The sequence below is a fragment of the Mizuhopecten yessoensis genome, unplaced genomic scaffold (assembly GCF_002113885.1).
Source record: "Mizuhopecten yessoensis strain PY_sf001 unplaced genomic scaffold, ASM211388v2 scaffold10847, whole genome shotgun sequence".
In the NCBI taxonomy this organism is placed as follows: domain Eukaryota; kingdom Metazoa; phylum Mollusca; class Bivalvia; order Pectinida; family Pectinidae; genus Mizuhopecten; species Mizuhopecten yessoensis.
The window spans coordinates 396,531-418,619 of record NW_018408751.1 but is presented as its reverse complement, the minus strand read 5'-3'; the positions used below and the strand labels follow the sequence as shown (position 1 = coordinate 418,619).

The 22,089-nt window shown below is 34.7% G+C and overlaps 1 protein-coding gene across 5 annotated transcripts in view; it reads left to right on the top strand.

The window, feature by feature from the left end:
• LOC110462929 (forkhead-associated domain-containing protein 1-like) overlaps positions 1-20,178 on the top strand; it is a 42,527-nt gene extending 22,349 nt beyond the window's left edge. For all 5 annotated transcript variants that reach the window (XM_021517176.1, XM_021517177.1, XM_021517175.1 and 2 more), the window contains 18 exons: positions 4,198-4,368; positions 5,227-5,439; positions 6,096-6,335; positions 6,861-7,059; positions 7,284-7,472; positions 8,208-8,663; positions 9,121-9,253; positions 9,989-10,095; positions 10,879-11,038; positions 11,593-11,725; positions 12,405-12,543; positions 12,903-13,126; positions 13,679-13,899; positions 14,535-14,586; positions 14,980-15,093; positions 15,882-15,977; positions 16,290-16,430; positions 16,697-20,178. In XM_021517176.1, the coding sequence (XP_021372851.1) occupies positions 4,198-4,368; positions 5,227-5,439; positions 6,096-6,335; positions 6,861-7,059; positions 7,284-7,472; positions 8,208-8,663; positions 9,121-9,253; positions 9,989-10,095; positions 10,879-11,038; positions 11,593-11,725; positions 12,405-12,543; positions 12,903-13,126; positions 13,679-13,899; positions 14,535-14,586; positions 14,980-15,093; positions 15,882-15,977; positions 16,290-16,430; positions 16,697-16,732 (3,024 nt within the window). In that variant the 3' untranslated portion in view covers positions 16,733-20,178. The remainder of the gene's footprint in view (positions 1-4,197; positions 4,369-5,226; positions 5,440-6,095; positions 6,336-6,860; positions 7,060-7,283; positions 7,473-8,207; positions 8,664-9,120; positions 9,254-9,988; positions 10,096-10,878; positions 11,039-11,592; positions 11,726-12,404; positions 12,544-12,902; positions 13,127-13,678; positions 13,900-14,534; positions 14,587-14,979; positions 15,094-15,881; positions 15,978-16,289; positions 16,431-16,696) is intronic.
• Positions 20,179-22,089: the final 1,911 nt, after the last annotated feature.

Sequence of the window (22,089 nt, the reverse complement as noted above, 5' to 3'; positions counted from 1 at the left end):
CTAACCTCATCCTGCATGGCCTATAGGCATTATGTCTGTACTGACCTGAATCTTTTACATTTAAAATTTTTGAAAAATTATTTTTATAAATTTTGAAAATCTTTTATCATTTCAAAAATGCAGTTCTTTTAGTCCTGAAAAGAATCTGGTAAAATATTTCTTCAATAACTTCCTTGAAATAATATTTCTTGTACTTTTTGACTTTTTTATAATTGAACTTCCAGAAATCAGCATTTTAATGATTAAATTCTGATAGAATTATTTCCTTGAAGAAATCCTGCAAGTTCAGAATTATTTCCTTGAAGAAATCCTGCAAGTTATAATACATCAATATTTTCTGAAGAAAAAAAGGTCTTTGAATTTAATTATTATAATTTCAACCTTTGACAATGAAAATTTTACAAACAAAACAGCATTTAAATTATTTTACTGCTGCATTTTTAATTCTTATGAAATATTAAGAAATTTAGTAGAACAAGTTCCTTGAAAATAAAATTCTTTGAATATATATGATCATGATATGTACAAGGGAGGTAACTCTATTCGTGATGAATGCAATAAAATTGATAACATTTCTGATTTTTTCCCCCTTTACTTTGCCAGATTCTATTATGACTGATATCTGCATATGATAATGCAATATTTTTGAATTATCATTGGGTATTTCTTTTATCATAATAAAGAAAAATGTACAAGATTTTGGTACAAACAGTACAAGCATGCCTCTTCCTCTGTCGGACCATTAGTTATGACCGCATGAGAATTTTTCTGTAGTTCCTGCACTGTCTGTCAGTACCCATGATCTGCACCCTTCACATATCACTGCATTCTCTCTATAGAACTCCTCCTTGTCATTTCCTAGCACTGTCTTTTAATTCTTAAACTTATAGCACATACTTGCCACCATTTTGAAATTTCCAAGGTGGAGATTATGCATTCTCAGAATTAAAAGTATTATTTAAATGTGTGTATGTACATTCTAGGGAAATAAACACTTTTAAATGGCATCTTTTGAGCTGTTATTTTAGATAAAGTCATCAGATCTTAGGAAATGGAAATAGTTTAGCGAAGTCATAGGTTGAAAATGCTCAATTTTAGGATCCAAAATAGGGAGAGTTGACAAGTATGATAGCACACCAGACTTTCTATACTGCAGATCACTCCATTTCTGTGAGAGATACATTTCATTTTAATTCAGAAGGCTCATTCGCGAAATCTTTGGTGAATGTGAATATCATAGATATTGCTATCGCTGTTAAAATAGTACCCTCTCAATCACAACTTCGAGTAAGAGTTTTATGTACATATTGAAATAAAGTGATTTTCAATAAGTTTGACTGTTATTTATTTCTTGTTTATTTTTTAATTTATTTGAAAATAAAAATAAAAATCAGGGGTTTTCTCTCTTAACGTCTGGAACTAAAATTTGACCAAATTCCCAGCATGTTTCTTCCCATTTGAAAAAAACCCCAAAAAAACAAAAAAAAAACAAAAACAAAATTGTAATAAATTTTGCTTCTAGCAGACAAAACCTGGTGTACTTATTTTTCTATAAAATACTTTCATAACATGTAGGACTTCAGATAATCATACAGTAAAAAATTAATAAAGACAGAAAAAAGGAGAAAAGGGGAGGTAGACACATCAACGCTTTGATACACTGCGGAAAAAGACTGAAAGTGAAACAGCAAATAAAGTAAATCATCTTATTGAATTGTTAGTTGTGTAAATATTAGGGTCATTGCATGTTTAACAGTTTGTCTTATTTAATTTATTGTTTAAAAAATATTTATTTTGGTTTTATTATTATCACATGAACATGTATATCTGCCCCATTAAGAGCCAATCATTGCCCCTATAGTTGCATTCAAGAAATTTCTTGTCAAACTCAAAACTCAAAACCCAATCATAATCATGCATGTTAACCCTTGGAGACACAATTGAACTCTTCTAATTCATAGGTTGGAAAAGTTCATAATGAAATTTCAGGGGTGAATGAGTTGATACAATATTGATATCCCAACAATTGTTCCGCCAAACAGGCAGGATAACACATGAACAATACGTTGAATACCTGAGAAGTGTAATTCACATTTTATGGTAAACAATGATAAAAGTCCCATTTTTTCTGTTGTCCATGATGACATTGTGGATATCCGTAGCATTACGCATCAAGTTGATGTCATGTTTGTTTGGATTTTTTGTTGGATTGCTGTCTGGATTCAACAAATAAATTTGACATTTTGTTATTTATTTTTCCTGATTTTGTCTTAATTTTTATTTACACTCTAATTAACTGACACAGCTGTTTTTCAGTTTTATAAGCTGCACAATTTTATTTATTTTTCCTGATTTTGTCTTTTTTTTTTATTTACACTCTAATTAACTGACACAGCTGTTTTTCAATGTTGTAAGCTGCCCCATTTTATTTATTACCTCATTCTAATGTTTGCATGCTGCATTTCTGTGACCTTGATCACTCCGATTCCAAGCTCCTGATTGACTCGGATGATGATGCACTCACTGTTTTTATTGCTGTTGTGTAACCTTATTTGATGTATGCAGAATTTCTTGTATTTATTTTCTATTAATTTTCTTCAACTTTAATTTTACAGGTTCATGTATAAGCACAAATGCAGATGTATTAAAATCATACACTGATATTCATACAGTTATTTATTTCATCACAAGGTTTTCAGGACCATGGGAACTGTGCAAAAAAAAAAAAAATGAGTGTCAGGTCTATTATTTTTACTTATTACATACTTACTAATAAATACAGGTTTTTTGTATGTGTGATACGACACAGTTGCTCCAACCCATATCAGCCCTCGCCGTTTCACACCCAAAAACCTGTATCAGCACGCAAAACCTGTATCGCACCCCTTTTGGATTTTTTTTTGTTTTTCAATATTTCAAAAGAAAAATAAATCATAAGATAGTAGCTTTTATTAGTAAGTATGTAATAAACAGAATAAAACATGCCTTTTTTCATATCACACCCAGTATCAACCCTCGACCAATATCAGCCGAGGGCTGATATTGCAGTCTTGGGTTGATACTCGGTGTGATATGGAAAAAGGCATGTATTATTCTCTATATTCTGGATGCCTGATTATAGAAAATATCTTGGCAACTATGTATATATATATCCTACATTGATTTTACCATTGGCTTACACATTTATTGTGGATGTTATTTCTATAGTTTTGAATTAGAAATTCAGTAATTAACTTAATTTATTTGCCAATTTCTGCCAATTGAAATTCATCTGTGATCTACTCATTTAAAACTTTAGTCCTTGCCCTGTATTGTGCAGCCGACAAACTACCATCTTAAAAGTCAATTAGTATAGTGAAATTAAGTCAGTAAGAGTTATTTCCCCCTTGTTCATTTCATCCTGGAAAATAAAGTACTGGGATTATTCAGGCACCATTAGATATTTTCCATATAGGTTATGTGGCCAATTTGTTCATCCAAACTTTAAAACAGAATCAGGTTCACATTATTTAACTTCACTTATTTTATTTATTTGTATATATTTTTATCTTCATTATATTACTTCCTTCCTATTCATATAAGCATGAAGTTCTGTAGATTTTCTGTCTGTTTTGTAATAAATAGATGTTTTCTTGTTATCTTTGAAGTGGAGGTGATATTCTGTGGTGCAGTGTTCTTAAATTGTGTATTTCTTGTAAAGAAAAATGTGTTGTGACATCCACAGTGGTTTAAACTTTCAAATGAATATTCAGTATTGTGATTTAAATATTGTTAACTGTTATTCTTGTTACTGTATAACAGGGAAACTTTTGTCCAGTCCAACTTTGGCCCAATGCCGGAAAAATCCATAATAGAACAGTTTTAATTTCACCCTTCACATTTAATTACTACTGGAATGTTTATAACGCTGTTTACTTATTTTCGCTGTAATGATAAATTTGCCCTTATTACAGAGGGCAAAAAAGGGCAAAACAAAATTAAACTGCAGCGAAAAATTCTGGTATACAGTATTTCATTTAACTTAATGATGACAAGCAATGAAGTTCACAAGAATCTGATTGTCAATTTAAGTATATTTAACACTTTTTCACCTTTTTTATTTCTCTTTATCTATATTTGAACTGTTTTCAATCATGCAATCGGTTTTTGTTTTTCCAGTCTTGTACAAACTTAACATACATTTTGACTACCTTACAGGATTCCACTATCAGTAAACTAACGAGGGAGATTGAGATGCTGAAAAAGGAATTACGGGAAAAAGAGGGTTATGTGAGCACTATGACTGCCAAGGTCAACAAACTCAAGGACACTGGCAAGTCGACCGAGGAACGGGACGCCCGTGAGAAGGAACTCATCAGTCTCAGACAGGTATAGTTCATTGATGTATGAATACAGTAGCCTCTTGTTGACAAACAATTGTTTGGAAATGAGTTATTATTATAATCGTATTTAGACTTTAATGTTTACTGTTGTAATGAAAGTTTACATGAGAGCTCACCATTGTTAAAGAAGTTTGCACAAGAGCTTACTTTTATAGAGGCTCACTTGTTACAGAAGATCACAAGGAAGCTCACTTTTCTCACAGGAGTTCACAAAGGAGGCTCACTTTTCTCGCAGGAGTTCACAAAGAGCTCACTTTTCTCATAGAAGTTTCCAAAAGAGCTCATTGTTACAGAGGTTTACATGAAAACTTAATTATTACAGAAGATTTCATGGGAGCTCACTTTTATCGCAGGAGGTCACAAAGAGCTTACCATAATTACTGGTATTCACATGTGTGCTTAATATTGAAGTTCACATGAGAGCTCTCGGATATTGCAGAAGTTTACAGAAGAGCTCACTTTTGTGATAGATGTCAACATGAAACTAACTCTAACAGAAGTTCGAATTCATGCCGGTATGAACGGAAATCGGCTACATAAAGCTTCCATGAAGCCCGCTAATGACCTAAATATGGATATTCCCTTATATTTTCAATTTTGAAGTGCCTGTGTCATCAGCACAAACAAGATTCCTGGAACGGCCCAATGTCACCAAAATGTTTGATTCTAACGGTTGTCTTATTTTATTCTGGAAGGAGGAAAAGCTTCATAATGACGCTAATCAAATTGCATTCATAGCTCTATGAACGCAATTTCTCAAGGTAATGCTTAAAGAGGAACTTGCAGTGGAAATGTTAATATAGATAGTTCCCTATTGTTACTGTTGTACACTTATGTTTTACAGAAGTTCAAGTCGACAGAGAACAAGATTCAGGAGCAGCATGACCTCATCAGCAAACTCAAGGAGGAGCTGGAGAAGACGAAGCTGACCGTGTTTGAGGAGAAACAGATCCAGAAGAAAACACAGATCCAGATGGATCAGGCCAAAGCAGAGCTTGTGGACGTACAGCGAACAGAGAGGGTGGTCAGAGTGGATCTTGAACAGGCCTCCAAACGGGTAAGTAGTGCTTCCCCCCTTAACTCCCCTATACAATGAACTGAGAGTATGGAAAAGGCTTCTAAATGAGTAGCTAGCACCTCCCCCTTAACTCCCTCATACAATGAACTGAGAGTATGGAAAAGGCTTCTAAACGAGTAGCTAGCACCTCCCCCTTAACTCCCTCATACAATGAACTGAAAGTATAGAAAAGGCTTCTAAACGAGTAGCTAGCACCTCCCCCTTAACTCCCTTATACTGTAAAATGAACTGAGAGTATGGAAAAGGCTTCTAAACGAGTAGCTAGCACCTCCCCCTTAACTCCCTCATACAATGAATTGAGAGTATGGAAAAGGCTTTTAAATGTGTAGCTAGCACCTCCCCCTCAAATCTTTCATATAATGAACTGAGTGTGTGGAAAAGGTTTCCAAACTTGAAGGTTCAGCTTAATTGTTCCCTTCAAAGATCCGATGATTTCATTGGAAAGAACAGCTCAAAAGATGCCATTTGAAAGTGATTTTTTTTACCTGGAGATATTGTACACATTTTATTTATGCTTTTTATTCTGAGCAGGCGCAATCTCCCCCTCGAAAAATTTCGACAAGTTGGCCAGTATCAATTAGATTAAACTGTATATACATAAATTTGAAACCCGGCCTTTGACAATTCTGTTGTAGCTGGAGCGCTTCCGTAACCGAATCATTCAGGTCACATACTCCACGCCGGGCATCAAAGCTCCGGAGACAGAGATTGGTGATGATGAACTCATCGAAACTCTTAAGAAGATTGTCGATGAAAGGACGTCATTCTTCCAGAAGGTGAAAGACCTGGAGATCCAGCTCAAGTCCACAGATTCTGCCCAGGACAGTTTCAAAAAGACCTCTACAGACCTACGCAATAAACTCAACAACATTATTGTGAGTATACTTTTTTTTTAAATTGATGCACTTGATGAAAGATAGATTTCTGTTGATTCACTGTACATTGAAAGTGTCATTGTAAGGCTTTTGTTATGAATTCAAACAACTAAATAAACTATGGAGAGCATATGAGACAATTTCATTGTGTGTTACAAAATCCAATCTCAATGCTGTACAAGGAACATGAGGTTTCAATGTGTGGATACAAGATAATTGCAATTAAATATCTAGGTTGAATACACATGTAAATTAATGCACTTAACTTTCAGTTAACAAATGAAATGTTAACCCTTTCACCACTGTAGACCATAATGGACTCATCCAGATCAATGTATGGTAGAGTCTACTAAAGTTACCTAGGGGTGAAAGGGTTAATATATCATGATGGGGGTAAATTGTTCGGTAAAAATAGCAGGTTTATCACAGTTGTATAGTATGGCCTATGCTTGGCTTCAAAACTTAAAATAGTTTGTTTGCCACATCTTTGTTTGGTGTAACGACAATAGTTATCTCCCTTTACAGACACATCTTAAGACCAATGGATTCAATGTGACTTCACTGAAGCAGGAACTAGACTTGCTCAATTCAGTCGTGACATCGGACACGCTAGTTTGGGCTCGTGACATGTTGGTCGACCTCCTTACAAGTGCGTTGTCATGGGAACAGACAATCGAGTCATCATTAGAGAAGTGTGGCGTCAACGTCAAATTATCCAACGATGGTAAGTACTCGTGTACCTCAGAATAACAGTCAAACATGCTATTGAACCCTACTGTATTCAGAGTTTAAAACTCTTCTATTGCAGTTATTTTTGTGTAAACTGAACCTGTATTTAAGAAACCATCTTAAATGTAAAGAAAGTAAAGAAAGTTTTTTTGAATTACATTTATCCAGCATACAATGTATTATACACGTATTTTACAATTTACTATTTTTGTCTATCAGAACCTGGAAAACACATCCTGTTATTATTTGCGAAGTGGGAGTCGTCGCTCAGTGAGAAAGAGAGACTGATGTCACAGATCACTCAAGTTGAAACACAGTATAAAGAAGAACTCGCTCGTAACCGTACAATGGCAGAAGAGGACGCCGAAAACAGGGTCAGGGACGCCATCGAAAAGACACGCCTTGGAGGTAAGGGATCCAGGCAAATAGAAATGTACTATCTTATGACAATATTGTTGACAGGAAGTTAGACAGATGCATTATGGGACACATTACCTTACAGCATTGTATTATGCACAGTTATTTTATTTTTTGGTTTGCTTTCTGGACATGTTATGCTCATTCGGGTGGTCAGGTGGCGCAGTGGATAGCGCACTTGCCTTACACCAAGGCGACCAGGGTTTAATTCCCCGAACAGACGTGAAAAGGTATAGGGGTGACCTGCCTGATCATGTGGGTTTTCTCCGAGTACTTAACTTGTTTCATAATTGTTGTAAAATAAATAAAGTTAATTATTTTTAGACTCATACAAATATTACCATTGTGAAATCAATAGTAAAAGTAGAGGTGGAAAGTAGTATAAAATATTGTTTTTGTAAATTTTGTCCCTGTACGTCACCATAATATAATAGCACTACACATTATGGGGTTGTTGGTGTAAAGTTGTTTGGAGTAAAAACATTTGGTGAGTTGTGTATTCTCATCACATCTTATATGGAACTGTGTTATCTTCTTTTTACAAACGTAGTGGATATTTTCAATTTAAAGCAATCTTATTTTGAATTTTATATTACTTAGGCAAGATACTTAAAGATAACAGTTACTTCTCTTGCCGATGCCCATATTGGCTGAAATGTATTTTTCGAAATAGAACCTTCCCATTTTATATATAGGATCCTGATCAGTAATTTGTTATGTTTCCAGGTGAAGAGAAGTTGAATCGGGCATTGGAGGAGATTCGGGCCGTAGAGGAAGAGAAACTCGACAATGCAGTGAGGGTGGAAAGACAGAGGATAGAACAGCTAGAACAGAGCCTGGAACAGCTGCAGGAGACATTTACCAATCAGCAGGGTGACGTACGATCCCAAGCTGAAGAGACGAGTCAGATGATGATGCAGCTGGAGGAATATACTACGATGGAGACGTCACTACGGGAACAGATCGTGGCCCTGGAGACGCAGTGTGCAGAGCTGGAGGATAAGCAGGCCCACGAGGGTCAGAGACAAGACAAGAAATACGAACAGGATATCCAGTCCTACAAGGAACAGAATAAACAACATGGAGTCACCATCTGCGCCATGGAGGATAGACTGGTCAAAATGACCAAGAGGGCTAAAGAATATCAGGATGAGGTCACAATGTACAAGAAAACAATACATGGTAGGTCATAGGTCACAAAAAGCAAAGGTCATAGGTTAGAAATGGTAGATCAGAAGTCACCTAAAATAGGTCAGAAGTAAGGAGAATATGGGTCAAAAATAGGTCAGAAAGGTCAAAGGTCAGAAATTGGTAGGTCAGAAGTCACAACAAGAAAAGACCATAGGTTAGAAAATTGAAGGTCACAAGTCACAAAAAAAAGAAAGTGTTCAATTTTCATGATACCTTGAAATGTAAAGAGCCGCCATTTTGACTCCAGTGCATCATGTACTTGTCCTAGGCGTGACGTACGTCACAATTGAAACAATTGAAACTTACAACCAATCACAGGACTGATAGGTCCTATTACAAGGGTAAATATGCAAAAAAACATGACATGGGTATATTCATTGGATAACACAGTACATTATGTGATATAAAGTCCTGTATGATTTATGTTTTGTATAATTTTGTTTTTCAGAACTACGAGGCGAGCTAACAACATTGAAGAGTAGGCCCGTACCTAAGCCGGTACCGCCTCCCAAACCGAAAGTCATCATACAGAAACCATCCGAAGATTACGTAGCAATGGAGAACCTTATTGTTTTCCTGAGGTAATTATTATTGTATTACTTCCTACTTTGATTTTTAAGATTTCTTGAAAAAAAATATTACAGTAGTTTGTTTTATTTTTGTGATTCAATTAAATTAGTACAAACTTTACAGATATCTTTGGGAGAAAAACAAGTCAAATACAGTAACTTATGTTTCAGGAATAATCTTAAATATCAAATTTCAAAACTAATGAAATAGAGATTGCTTGATTAACGTTCTACCGTGAACACATGTATACAGAGTAAATTTGGCGGCAGTGTTCCCATTTTTGCAGTACAATAAATTCACTAGTTCAACTCGTGAGCAAACAGCTCAAAGTCAAAGCAAAAGACTCAAATATAGATTCATTTTTTTCATGTATTAAGTGTAAAAAATAATTTCCTTGTTGTAATTGCGATAGAAGTTTTTCTGTTTTTTCTGGTTTGAAATAATAGTAAAAAATTGTTACTGCTCTTCAAGAAATAAATAGGCAGAGACACACTTTCTTATGACCCAAACACCATCCCAATTTTTTCCCCTTGAGCCCACTATACAAATGTTGATCATTATTTTAGAATCCATCACCTGTACGTTATCAAAATATCGAAAGTGCCACAGTTGCCTTCTTCAATTATATCCATACCTGTAGTGGTTCTAAGGTGTTGTTTCGCCAAGACTATTAAATAAATAGTTATAGCCTTGTTTGGGTGACGAGACGGTCTCAGAATCTGACGTGAATGGTCCTTGTGTTACAGGAAGGATTCTGTGGAGCTGAAGAGTAAGATACAGAGCCAGGAAGATGTGATACTGGGTTTGAGGCGAGACCTGGCTGGAGCTCACGCTCGCCTGTCAGACATTACAGGTAGGCACATAAGGAATTGATGAAAAAGGCAGATTCAGACAAAACTGCATCATTTATGTCTTGCCGCTAACATTAAGTTTTTGCGTATAGGTAAGTTTTACTGAAAGGATAAGTGCTAGACCAACCAAACTTGGACCATTGATGCATCTTAGGGAGTACATCTCAACCCATGTGTCAATTGCTAGATGCGGCCTACCTTTCATGGTCCATTGACTTTGTCAGCATCTCCATCAACATAAAGCTTTTGCGTTTAAGTTAGTTTCTCTGATATGTGCATGGATGGTCAAAGCAGGGCATAGGCGAGACATATCGATTAACATTATTTTCACTGATTCAGGTTTCTCTTTGGTGTTATTTTGTATGCTCTGATTGATAAACAAACGAACATTGTCCAGGATTTTCCCTCTGTATTTTGGTAATTGTCACTTTCCTTAAGTTGGGAAAATATGATGGCATGTTGAAGAATATAAATTCACATAGGTTTTCTTTATCTCTTCTCATTATAAAGCATCAACAAGAAAAATCAGAAAACAAAGTTTTGGAATTCATCTTAAAATTAGGGAAAAAATATCTTAACTTATGGGAATAAGGCCTAATTCTGTCCAAATTAAACTGAGAAAAAAAATTGGAAATGGTATGGCATGATTGTTAATTGATAGCTTGCTGAAATGAGTTTATTATTTTGCAAATCCATTAGATAATTCGTTCACTATGTCAAAAGCTTACTAGATTAGGATAGGATAGACTGCAGAACTGTTTGTGAAACATGTGTCCTGTTTCTAGGTGAACTGAGCGAGACACAAAAACGTGAGAACGAGAAAAACAAGGAGCTGCTTATCCACCGTGAGCGAGAACTGACCGACGTCCGACAACAGTTGGCCAAACTCTCAAAGATCATAGATAAACAGAAGGAGGAACTGAAGTCCCTTGAGTGCAACCTAAGGTAGGCCTGATAAAACCTGTGGTTCATTCCTCTGTGTAATGATTCTGCTTGTGTATAAGCACCTTAGGCTCAGAATAATGGACAGATTTTTCAGGACTCCGATTAAACATATGCTGTATACCGGGAAATTATCGCTGCAGTTTAATTTTCGCCTTTTTCGTCCTCCGTAATGTGGGCAAATTTATTATTGCAGCGAACATCTGTTGACAACATAATTAACACAGTAATTAAATGTGCAGGTCAAATATGGATTTTACTGGCCGAGGGCAAAAATTTGACTTTGCGAAAAATTCTTGGTTTACAGTGTAGGAGGCATGTTAGTCTAGTGGTAGGACGCCGAGCTCATGACTGTAGGGTGGTGGGTTTGAGTCATAGTACGGCACTGTGTTGTATCCTTGAGCAAGATACTTTACTCCACTTGTTCCAGTCTACTCAGCTGTAAATGAGTACTAGTGCTCGAATTGTAGAATGCCTTGCTTCATTTATATTGTTTGTAAACAAAGAAAAATGTTTCAGAATCACCCGACTCATTTTCATAATTATTTGTGTTGTAGTAAAGAGAAATCTTTCTCCCAGAAGTACAAGTCCAATCTGACAGATAATATGGACAAGATCAAGTCCCTGGAAATAGCTCTAGAGTTGGAAAAGGAGGAACAGAAAAATCAGCTCACACTTCTGGATCACGAGGTACAGTGTATTTCAGTCTCGCACACATTGTTGTACACAGTCATCAGGTTTTGTAACGCCTCTTAAGAGGTTTGATATGAAATTAATTAATATATTTTGCATATCGTTTGCATGCATAATTGCATGTGTATCATTAAAATAATCAAAGTTATAATTATGGATATATGAATGCATTGTGATCAATGTTATTACTAGAAAGGATTTATTCTTTTTATGTACAATGCAAAACAAAAATCAATCTTTTCTTTGATACATTTGATGCATGGTACATAAAAAGAATAAATTCTTTCTAGTCATTACATAGATCACAATACATTCATATATTCATATATCCAATCAGTGTTGTAGCATAGAAAGATAGAGAAAATATAATTCCTGAGAAAAAAGAAGTCAGGTTATAAAAAAAAGTGAAACTTGCTATACAAGTATTTTCCATTATAAGCCAATCAACTCATTTGAGTGGTGCTCCTGTTTTTACTCATTTTTATTCGTTCTTTACTGTTCCCAGTGCTGAAGTAGCCTCCTGTTGATTTAAAACTTCATTTTTTTGGTTCATTTTGAGTTTGGCTTTTTGCTAAAGTTGAAAGTCCCGATTTATGATGTATACATATGTTGCTGAAAATGGAAACAAGTGATCGCCAAGCACATCTACTGAATAATAAAATATGTATGTTTTCAGGGACGAATCACGTCCGAGATGACTGCCCTTGGTGCCCAGTGTCGTGGCGAGAGACACGAGCAGGTGATAATGCGACAGAGAGAAGCCCTCGCAGAGCTGAGATCTCGCATCAAAAGTCTGGAAGTGTCAAAACCACCATGTTAGTATAAATCTGGAGATTTCACCCCTGAAATTTCATAATAAACTATTCCAACCTTTGAATTGGAAGAGTTCAAATGTGTCTTTAGGGGTGAATGAGTTAATGAATTTGTAATACATTTATGTAGTCACATGAGTAATGTGAGTATGTGTAACATATTGACTATTCAACCCACTGAAGACAGCAAAAATTTCTTGAGCTTTGGAAAATTATAAAGAAGTATTCAATGTTTTCTCAATGCAATCAAAATGAAATTAATTGACCCTATATCATCAGTTTTTGTACAGTTTCGTTTTGATTACCCGAACATGACTATAGTTGAAGAGATTTAACAGAAAATATGCTTTATCTATATACAGTGCCAACCCAGGATCACGCACTACAGCAGGTGATCATGCTGAAGAAGGAGCTTGCTGAAATGAGGGCCAATCAAGCTCTGTCTGAAGACAAGGTGGCGCTGGGTTCACTGGACCGTGAAGTCAGCCGAGCCCGTGGTCTGCTGGGTAACTCTAATCCCGAGGCGGACATGGAGAGAAGCGCCCACAGAGAGACTATGGACGCCCTGGACAGTAGTGAGAATACTGTAAGTGATGGTCCGATTGTTTCATTTCTGCATTAGGATATCTGCAGTCATGTTATGTATTTTACAGGGAGATAATCTTAATATGATAATATTCTAAAGGGGCTATGAGGGGAGGTAATCTGGATTTCTTCAGTTGAAGAAAAAGAACAGTTACTGTAAAAGTGGAATTTTTTCGTGGTGTGGAAATTTTTCGCATGAAGTATCATTAGTGAGAAAATATAAATGAGAATTATAGACTTCAGAAACATTGCCATTGTTCCCAAAATGTTCCCACCTCGATCAGTTTAAAAGAGTCACAATACAGACATTTTCACATTCTTGATCACATGATAAAAAGGATCTTCAGTTTGTTTGCATATCATGAGATTTATGAAAATTGTGACAAATTTTTCATGTTAGGTTACTAGAGCTTAACTGGCTTAATTTTTAAAAATCCTTAGACTCAACTGCTTCATAAACCTCTTATGAAATTGAAGATCATGTATGATTCGGTTTATATTTTTATTTTTTAAAAGTTGTGTAACCACAGTTTTCTGACCGTTTCTCTTGCAGTATCTTACATTGCTGCGAGCAGTGGCTAGCTGTCTTGAGCTGGACAGTGTCGAAGGACTCCGTCCAATCGGTCATATCCCTCGTGATGAGAGAGAGCGTCTTATCATGGAGCGCGAGAATGCTTGTCAACTTGTAGCAAGTCGCATCAAAGTGCTGAGAGAGCGTGTTTCTCGAAAGGATGAATTATTGCAAGGATACGAGAGGGATCTGGTCAAAATGAGGTAGGACCACTTGGTGATGATGTAGTCAGAACTGATCAGAAAAAAATCATCGATTAACCCTTTCACCCCTATGTAACTTTAGTAGACTTTACCATACATTTATATGGATGAGTTCATTATGGTCTACAGTGGTGAAAGGATTAAAACAGATAATTTTATATGTTTGTGAATAAAAGATGGAATTTATTTAAACAAATGATCAAATTTCTTTCTGTGGTGATGACATTGTCAGGGAATGATAAGCAAAATTCCATAATTTATAACAGATAATTTCATGTATTTGTGAAAATGTAAGATGAAATTAATTGTGATATGTATTAGTTTCGTCGAATTTGTGGAAAATATTGAAAACCTACTTGTAAAATACACTTGGTATCCACGGGATCCAGTTGGATCTCCTCAATGTTGTTAATCTTCTTTTAACCCTTTCACCCCTATGTAACTTTAGTAGACTCTACCATGCATTGATATGGATGGGTCCATTATGGTCTACAGTGGTGAAAGGGTTAAAGTAAAGACTAAGTTTGTTTTGAACACAGACAAACTTAGCCTTTGTTATTCATACCAAACTAATGAATCTTATTTTCCGAATATCCTTTTTAAGTGTTTATAATCCTGATAACATATTTTCACAGGCAATCTCAAGAACTAGCAGACAGGAAAGCAACACAAGTGGAAAATCTTGTGGTAAGTATCATATATACCAGCTACATAGTCTCTTTTAACCCATTCACCCCTAAAATCACATTTTAATCTTACCAAATCAAAGACTGGGCAAGTCCAGTTTAGATATGTAGGGGTGTATGAGTTAAATTGATTAAACAAGTTTATGTTAGTATAGTTTGGATTTATGTGTAATGTTTTATGTGTAAATATTAGTACAAGTATTGCTAAGGGGAAAACATTCTGCTTGAATGAGTATTTATTGGTAATTATTTAAACATTCTGTTAAACAGTTCAGTTGCATTTTGATACGGTACTTAAGAGCATTTTTGCATGATTCTGGTGAGATGTGACGGCAGACTTCCTGTCTGATCAGTTGTTGATATTTAATGATGTTTATGTGATTTGTGTTAACAGACCGATGTAAAAACAAAAGCCGAGGAGACCCAGTATTTACGAGAATCTCTTAATCGTACTCGAGATCGACTCGACCAGGAGAAGCGCCTGAATACAGCAATAAAACAAAGAAAGGTAAAAAATAAACCACAAAATGAAAAAATAGCTTTTGAAGAATTATTGCTCAACTCTCTCAGTCAACGAGAAAGGTATAAATATGCCAATAAAATGTGGCTATACATGCATTTAACGCTATCTAAATAGTTGAACTGGTTGGACCAGAGATGTTCGTTTATGAAATAAGGTCAGATCTAGTAATCGGATGCTGCTCTCAGCGGAGCCCTGACAAAGCCTTGCAAGGCCTGCATAAACATTTGCAGGTCCGCTAGGATTTATACCTGAAAAATGTTACATTTATAAACGGTCAAACCGGTTGAACCGTATAGGCGAAAGGGGCCTGTGACAATAAGTGGAATTCTGTATAATGCTGTTAAGAAGTTAAGAAGTTTGGAATTATCTTTCCTACACCAGTGAACTGTTAATTAAAAAACAGTTTTCTTAACGGGTGAAAAGTGTGTTGGATGAAGCGGGGGGGGGGGGGGGGGGGGGGGGNATTAATCTGGAAGGGGGCGTTAAATATCTTAAACATTGAAATGTTTTAAGTAATCTTTCTGGAAATATCTACAATGAAATAATTCGGCTGGTCGTTCTTTAATTGGTTGTTGTACATATTTGTACAGACCGGTTATTGATGATGAGACAGATATATAAAAACAAAACCACAATATTGTAAATTAGAATGTATGTACAGTGGTATATAGCTACAATGTATAACCACACTTACTTCGTGGTTTAACTAATATACCTGGTGTATTTTCAGAGGATTTTCAGACTATATAATATTGACAATTTTGATATTGTAGACTTTCCACCTGGAGAACGAGCGTGCCCACATCCCCAGTGCACGGTCTGCAACCTACTCTAGTCATAATTGTGGATCTACAGACATAATGGGAAAGGTATAAACCATTTCATAAATTGACTGTTTTAAAAATATTTAATCTTAAAGAAATGATTTTCCTTGGGTAATCAAACTTCAAAAAAATCATATTTTTTAGTTTTATAGTTTCATTCCCCCCTGAAATTTCATAATGAACTATTCCAACCTTTGAACTGGAAGAGTTCAAATGTATCTTCAGGGGTGAAGAGTTTATGAAATGAATTTTAGTATAATGCAAATTCTATTGATTTTAAAAGTAAAGGTGGGAGTGCCCCTCCAAACATTTGGAAGACTTGAGAAGTTTTTATTAACTGTAATCATCTTACTACAGAATGCCGCAAAGAAGAGACAACAGAAGGATGTGATGAAAAGGAAGAACTACGAGATCCATACCCTTAAGTCTGAACTAGTTGGCAAGGAAAAATCTCTGTGTGATACGGAGTATAGACTCGCCACTCTGGAAAATAGCATGGTAAGTTATAGAACCTGTTTATATAAGACGTCACTGTTTCTTGTTGTAATCTATTATTGCGATGTTCGGATGAAGAAAACAAAACAAACATTATCCCTAATGGCAGCCTTGGGCCCTGATTGGTTAACCTATTGTAAAATTCTTTTCAAATATCATCTTATTACTTGTAACCAATTTTGTGGAAAAACTTTTCTTAGATCTAGTATTAAACGTATTTTTTATCAAAATTCAAGATATTTAGTTTTTTTGACATTTTGTATTTTCAGGGACTTGAAAGACAAGCAGATATTGTGGAAAGTTAACATGAATAAAACAACTTAAATATGGATACTAGCAGCACCAGATTTGTATAGAGACGTCAGGCTCGCAAGGATTATATATATAGATAGCTTCTAGCTATAGTAGTGCTTATTGCTAAAGAAGAAAATCTCATTTGCAATACTGCATATAGTACACTTCTATTCTCGGTGAAGGAACTACTTTCTGTAGCGTTCAATGATGTAGAAGAGGAGTCTTGCATCATCAGTGATCGACAAGTCGTGAGGACTACTTTCTTAGTGTAAGAGGAAGTGAGCGAGGAGTCTTGTACAAGTCTACAACTATTTTTCCGTAGCGTAGATGATTAATTTTGAGGAGTCGTATGTACCTGTGAACAGCTCATGAGAACTAATTTTCATAGCGTTAGATGATGTGGGTTAAGAGTCTGATACCAGTGAACAATTGTAGAGAACTACTTCCTGTAGCGTAGATGAGTTATTTGTGAGGAGTCTTTCAGCAGTGAACAACTCGCGATGGAGAGAACTACTTTTTGTAGTTTTAGAGGATTTGGGCAAGGTGTCTTGTACCATTGAACTCAAGGTCAAGGACAAGTTGTCTCTCATCTAAATTAACCATGGGATGGTTGTGTGATAAAAGTTTAAGACATTTTTGAGGCATTTTCTCTTAATCTTATGAGTATTATATCGTTATTAAGTATGAATCGTTCACAATGTGCTCTGCATTGTAATAATACACTTTGAGGTTGGAATAAAAAGGTCAAAGGATTCATTCTAGCATTAATTCATTCACCCCTGAAGTTTCATAATGAACTATTCCACCCTTTGAATTGGAAGAGTTCAAATGTGTCTTCGTGGGTGAATGAGTTTAAGTACATTTTGTATTAGGATTAATTCAACTTGACGATCTCTAGAAATGTCACTCCTTGTGTAAAAGATGAATGAAAATATTTTGATGGTAATACAGAAAGAAATATGCTTATCATTATAAATCTTGTTCATTTTATGTGAATCATAAATTCTTTTTAACCTTCCTTAAATGTTATATTTTAACAAAACAAGATCATATCAAGAAATTGAGGACAGAGAATCAATAAGTCAGTATGTTTAAGGTGACTTATAGTTCAAATTATTTTACAATTAAACGTTTTTGTATAAAATTTTGTTTATGACTAGAACTTCTTTAACAGAAGTTAAGTGTTGAGACAGGGTTGTGAATTAGCATATATGCTTCATTTCTACAGCCTGAAATATTTTAAGTGGAAGAAAATTAGGTTTATATTATCATGTATATAAAATTGATATTTAATATCGTTATAAAATGATACAAAAGAAAAATAGTTATTTATAAATTGGAGGTACAGTGTATTAAGGTTGCTAGTATTAAGTATGTATGTTATCTTAATGTGTACAACACTTAATTCCTCTTAATGTCATGTTTCATTTATGAAAAGAAAACTCAATATAAAAAGAAATGTGATATTAACAGAAACATTGATTTTCTGTGAAAATGACATCTTTTTAGCATAAAAAATTGTGATATCTGTGCACATGTCACTTTTATTTTTATTTTTTATTTTTATCAAATACTGCATGTGAATCTACCCTTACGACACAACCAAGCTTGTTTTTTCATCTATTGTTTTACATCTAGGAAAGGGGAGATAATTAATACACAAACACAACTCTGAAAGCAAAAGTCACTATTATTTTCACAGGTTTAACTTGCACATGCAAATTTTGAGAACCTGGCAAAAATAGGACATGATATTAAGAGAAGTTCATTTGTGATCACATGATATTAACAGGAATGTGGCATTAAGCAGCATGACATTAACAGGAACAGTGTACAACACAATGGTAATACTTGCTTTTATTATTTTGTTTGCTTGTGCTTTTATATGAATGTGGATATTTGTTGTTCGTACGAAAGAAGAAGATAATGCAATCTGCACAATATCAAACTAAAACTGCCTCCAGTCACGAAAAACGAAATATTGGATCTTTCCAATGTGATTTTTTATTGTTTTCAATGGCTTGTTATACTAACATAATCAAATTTGTATATATTTTAGAATATGAACTAATCATAAAATAATAAAATGTACATAATTATTTAATTAAATTACTTGATAAATTAGCATATATCCAGTTCAAGTTTATATTTGCAAATACTGACTAGTCCTACAAATTGTAGATGATTTTTTTAAGTGTAATTGTAGGCTTGTGTGAAAATATAAATTGTTGAAATATATATTAGGAATCTGCGGGATCTGCTACAGTAAAGAAGCACTATGAACATGTTTTAGTTACATTTATGTATACATGTATTGCTACTATTATGAGACTGTATCTCCGCTACAAAAAGTTCTGCACCATAATTCTATTTTTAAGTATCTTAACTCATTCACCCCTGAAGTTTCATAATGAACCATTCCAACCTTTGAATTGGAAGAGTTCAAATGTGTCCTGTGGGATGACTGAGTCAATTATGAGATAACAGTAATTTGAACTTTTTTAATTAATAGATGACAAATCTTTAAAGTCACAATAATGAGAGAATTCGAGAGTGTAATGTTGCAGAAATGTAAGGGGGATAACTCTAAGACAAATCATGGATATAAAATGTAAGGTAGCTTACATCCTTAAGTCAGAAAAAGTTGTGAAATTCTTACCCTGTCCTCTCTATCTATTTAAGATAATTTGTTAGACCCAACTATTTTACCCCCTCTTTCTTTAGTCTTGAAGACTGACCTTGAGGGCATTTAATTTATAATGGGCAATTTTCAAAATTTATTCAGGTCGTGAAATACATCAATGCAGAAACAATGTATAGATATATTTTAAGCTCACTTGATTTACATTGATTACACAAATTTACCATTTATGTAAATACTTCAGCCATTTTTGTATATCTGGCCACAGATTTGCTCAAAATTATTTGACTGGTGTTCAAATAAAAGTACTGTGTCGGGTGATTATATCAGAATAATATTGTCATTTTAATTTTCAATTTATCATGTTTAAAAAGTAACAATATTTTAATTACTACGCTGTGTCAACATGTACATTAGTGACTGTTTCCACATTAAACCATTCCTCAGTTCTTATGAAATTAGTAGCTTTTATATTATTGCCTTTTATTATGGAAACTTGTTTCTATAATTCTTTATGTCTCCCATAGTTGTTTTTTTTAGACATTTCAATCTACCATTGTTCAAAAGGAAATTTTGATTTTCAGTTCAATAGACTATTGAAATCATTATACATTTTATTTGTATAGTGAAATGAATGGCAGAATTCTGCATGTTTCATTCCGTCCTAAACCCATTCCGTCCTTATACCAAAATTTCTATTTTGATGCTTAATCATTCTCATTTCTTTTCAAAGCTTTGATTTTTACACTGAAATATAAATACATGTATATTATTACTTATAAGTAGTTATACATTTTTGAATATTTTTTTTTACCTATTTTTTTTTTCTTTTTCCACTTGCTTGTATTTTATACAAATAAACATCAATTTATCATTATTATTTAAACCCAATTCTAATGATAATGTGTATCTGAATTTAGCAATATTCAATATTTACTGTCAACATACTGGTTTTAGCGGTATTCATATTTTAGCGATTTTCACTATATTCAAATCTAAGTGATTTTCGCGCTAGGTTAAGATAACCGTTAAATGTGAAATTACAGTATGCCTGCATATTATAAATAGCTATAGTGCTCAAATCATTAAGCGTGTACCGTAATACGAAGATTCTCACAAGTGCAGCGAAATAGAGTGCACTAATATTAAATATGTTATCAGTATCTTTATTTGTTGAAAGTGATCTTCGACTTAAACCTTTAATACAAAGTAACTAGTTAATAGAATAGTTTATACAAGAGAACTTTTCGTCTACGATTTTTAACAATCTGATTAAAATCATCTGTTACCTCAGGTGTAGTACGAAGCTAACGGAGCCTTACAGATGATTTTAATCAGATTGCGATTTTTAAATGTTTGCTTTGTTTACGTCTGTGCGAGTTCAATTGTCTGATGTCTGGCTGGGTTTTATTGAAACCTCTGAACTATCAGTTGGTCAATAAAATAGAAGAGTTATGTAGAAACTTGTTTATCAAAATCTATTAACTCATTCACCCCTGAAGACACATTTGAACTCTTCCAATTCAAAGGTTGGAATAATTCATTATGAAACTTCAGGGTAGAATGAGTTAATTTATATTTTTTAATTAACTTCAATCAGTTGTTAATTATAACAAAATAAAGCCTCTGCTGAAACATAGGGTTAGAAATGGTGGTCAGACATTGACTGGCGGGACCAGACTTGTGTTATATATGTTTTATTCCTCGACTGTGATGTATGTTACACGATATTATATTATTGTGTAGCACTGTTATCGTACTGTGATGTGTCTCCCGTGCTGTTATTACGGGGACAAAATCATGATATAAATAGGTCAAACGTAATAAAATACAAACTTTTCTAGATACACTGTGTTCTGTTTGTTTATTGTATTTTAAGATTTTTTCCCCCTCAATCAGCACAAATAGGGCTACAAGAGTTTAGGTCTGGGTCCCATTCACATATCCCGGTTGAAACGGTTCAAGTAGCGCAGAAATATTCCAAGATAAATGAACACACTTTGACCAAACTGTAGGCAGAGCTAAAAGATATGCAGTTTTAGAGAATAAATAACAATATATCAAGAATAATGTGTCATTATTTTACGCATCCACTTAATCATGTAATGTATCTCAAAATCTACATGTGGATTTACCTCGTTTTGTAAAGAAACAACCAAACTAGCAATAGTCAGCATTTAAGTTTCTGTCAGACACACCAGGACCCCACATTCTACACTGGCGAATATTCCTGTGGTCAGCCTCGGTTCAGATCTGTGGTCAGCCTCGGTTCAGATCTGTGGTCAGCCTCGGTTCAGATCTGTGGTCAGCCTCAATTCAGATCTGTGGTCAGCCTTGGTTCAGACCTGTGGCCAGCCTCGGTCCAGATCTGTGCCTGTTGTTTTCTTTCTGGTTAAACTGATTGAACAGAATACGCGAAAGGGGCCCAGGGTTCAACCTCCTTAACAATGTATTGCCTTCACTTCAATTTTTAGTCCCCCAATGGTTCCCAGGGTGGACTATAGGTTTGCACTACGTCCATTCCCCTTCCGTCTGAGAAGATTGTCCGGGACATATCTTCTACACTTTTTCACTTGGAGTAACTAGATTTGGTGTACAAGGACATCTTGGGATGGCGGAGTGCAAGAAGAAGGTCACTGTGACCTATGCCTTGAACTTTGACCTTGACTTTTGAAAAGTTTGTCCAGGGCATATCATCTATACTATTTCACCTGGAGTAACCAGATT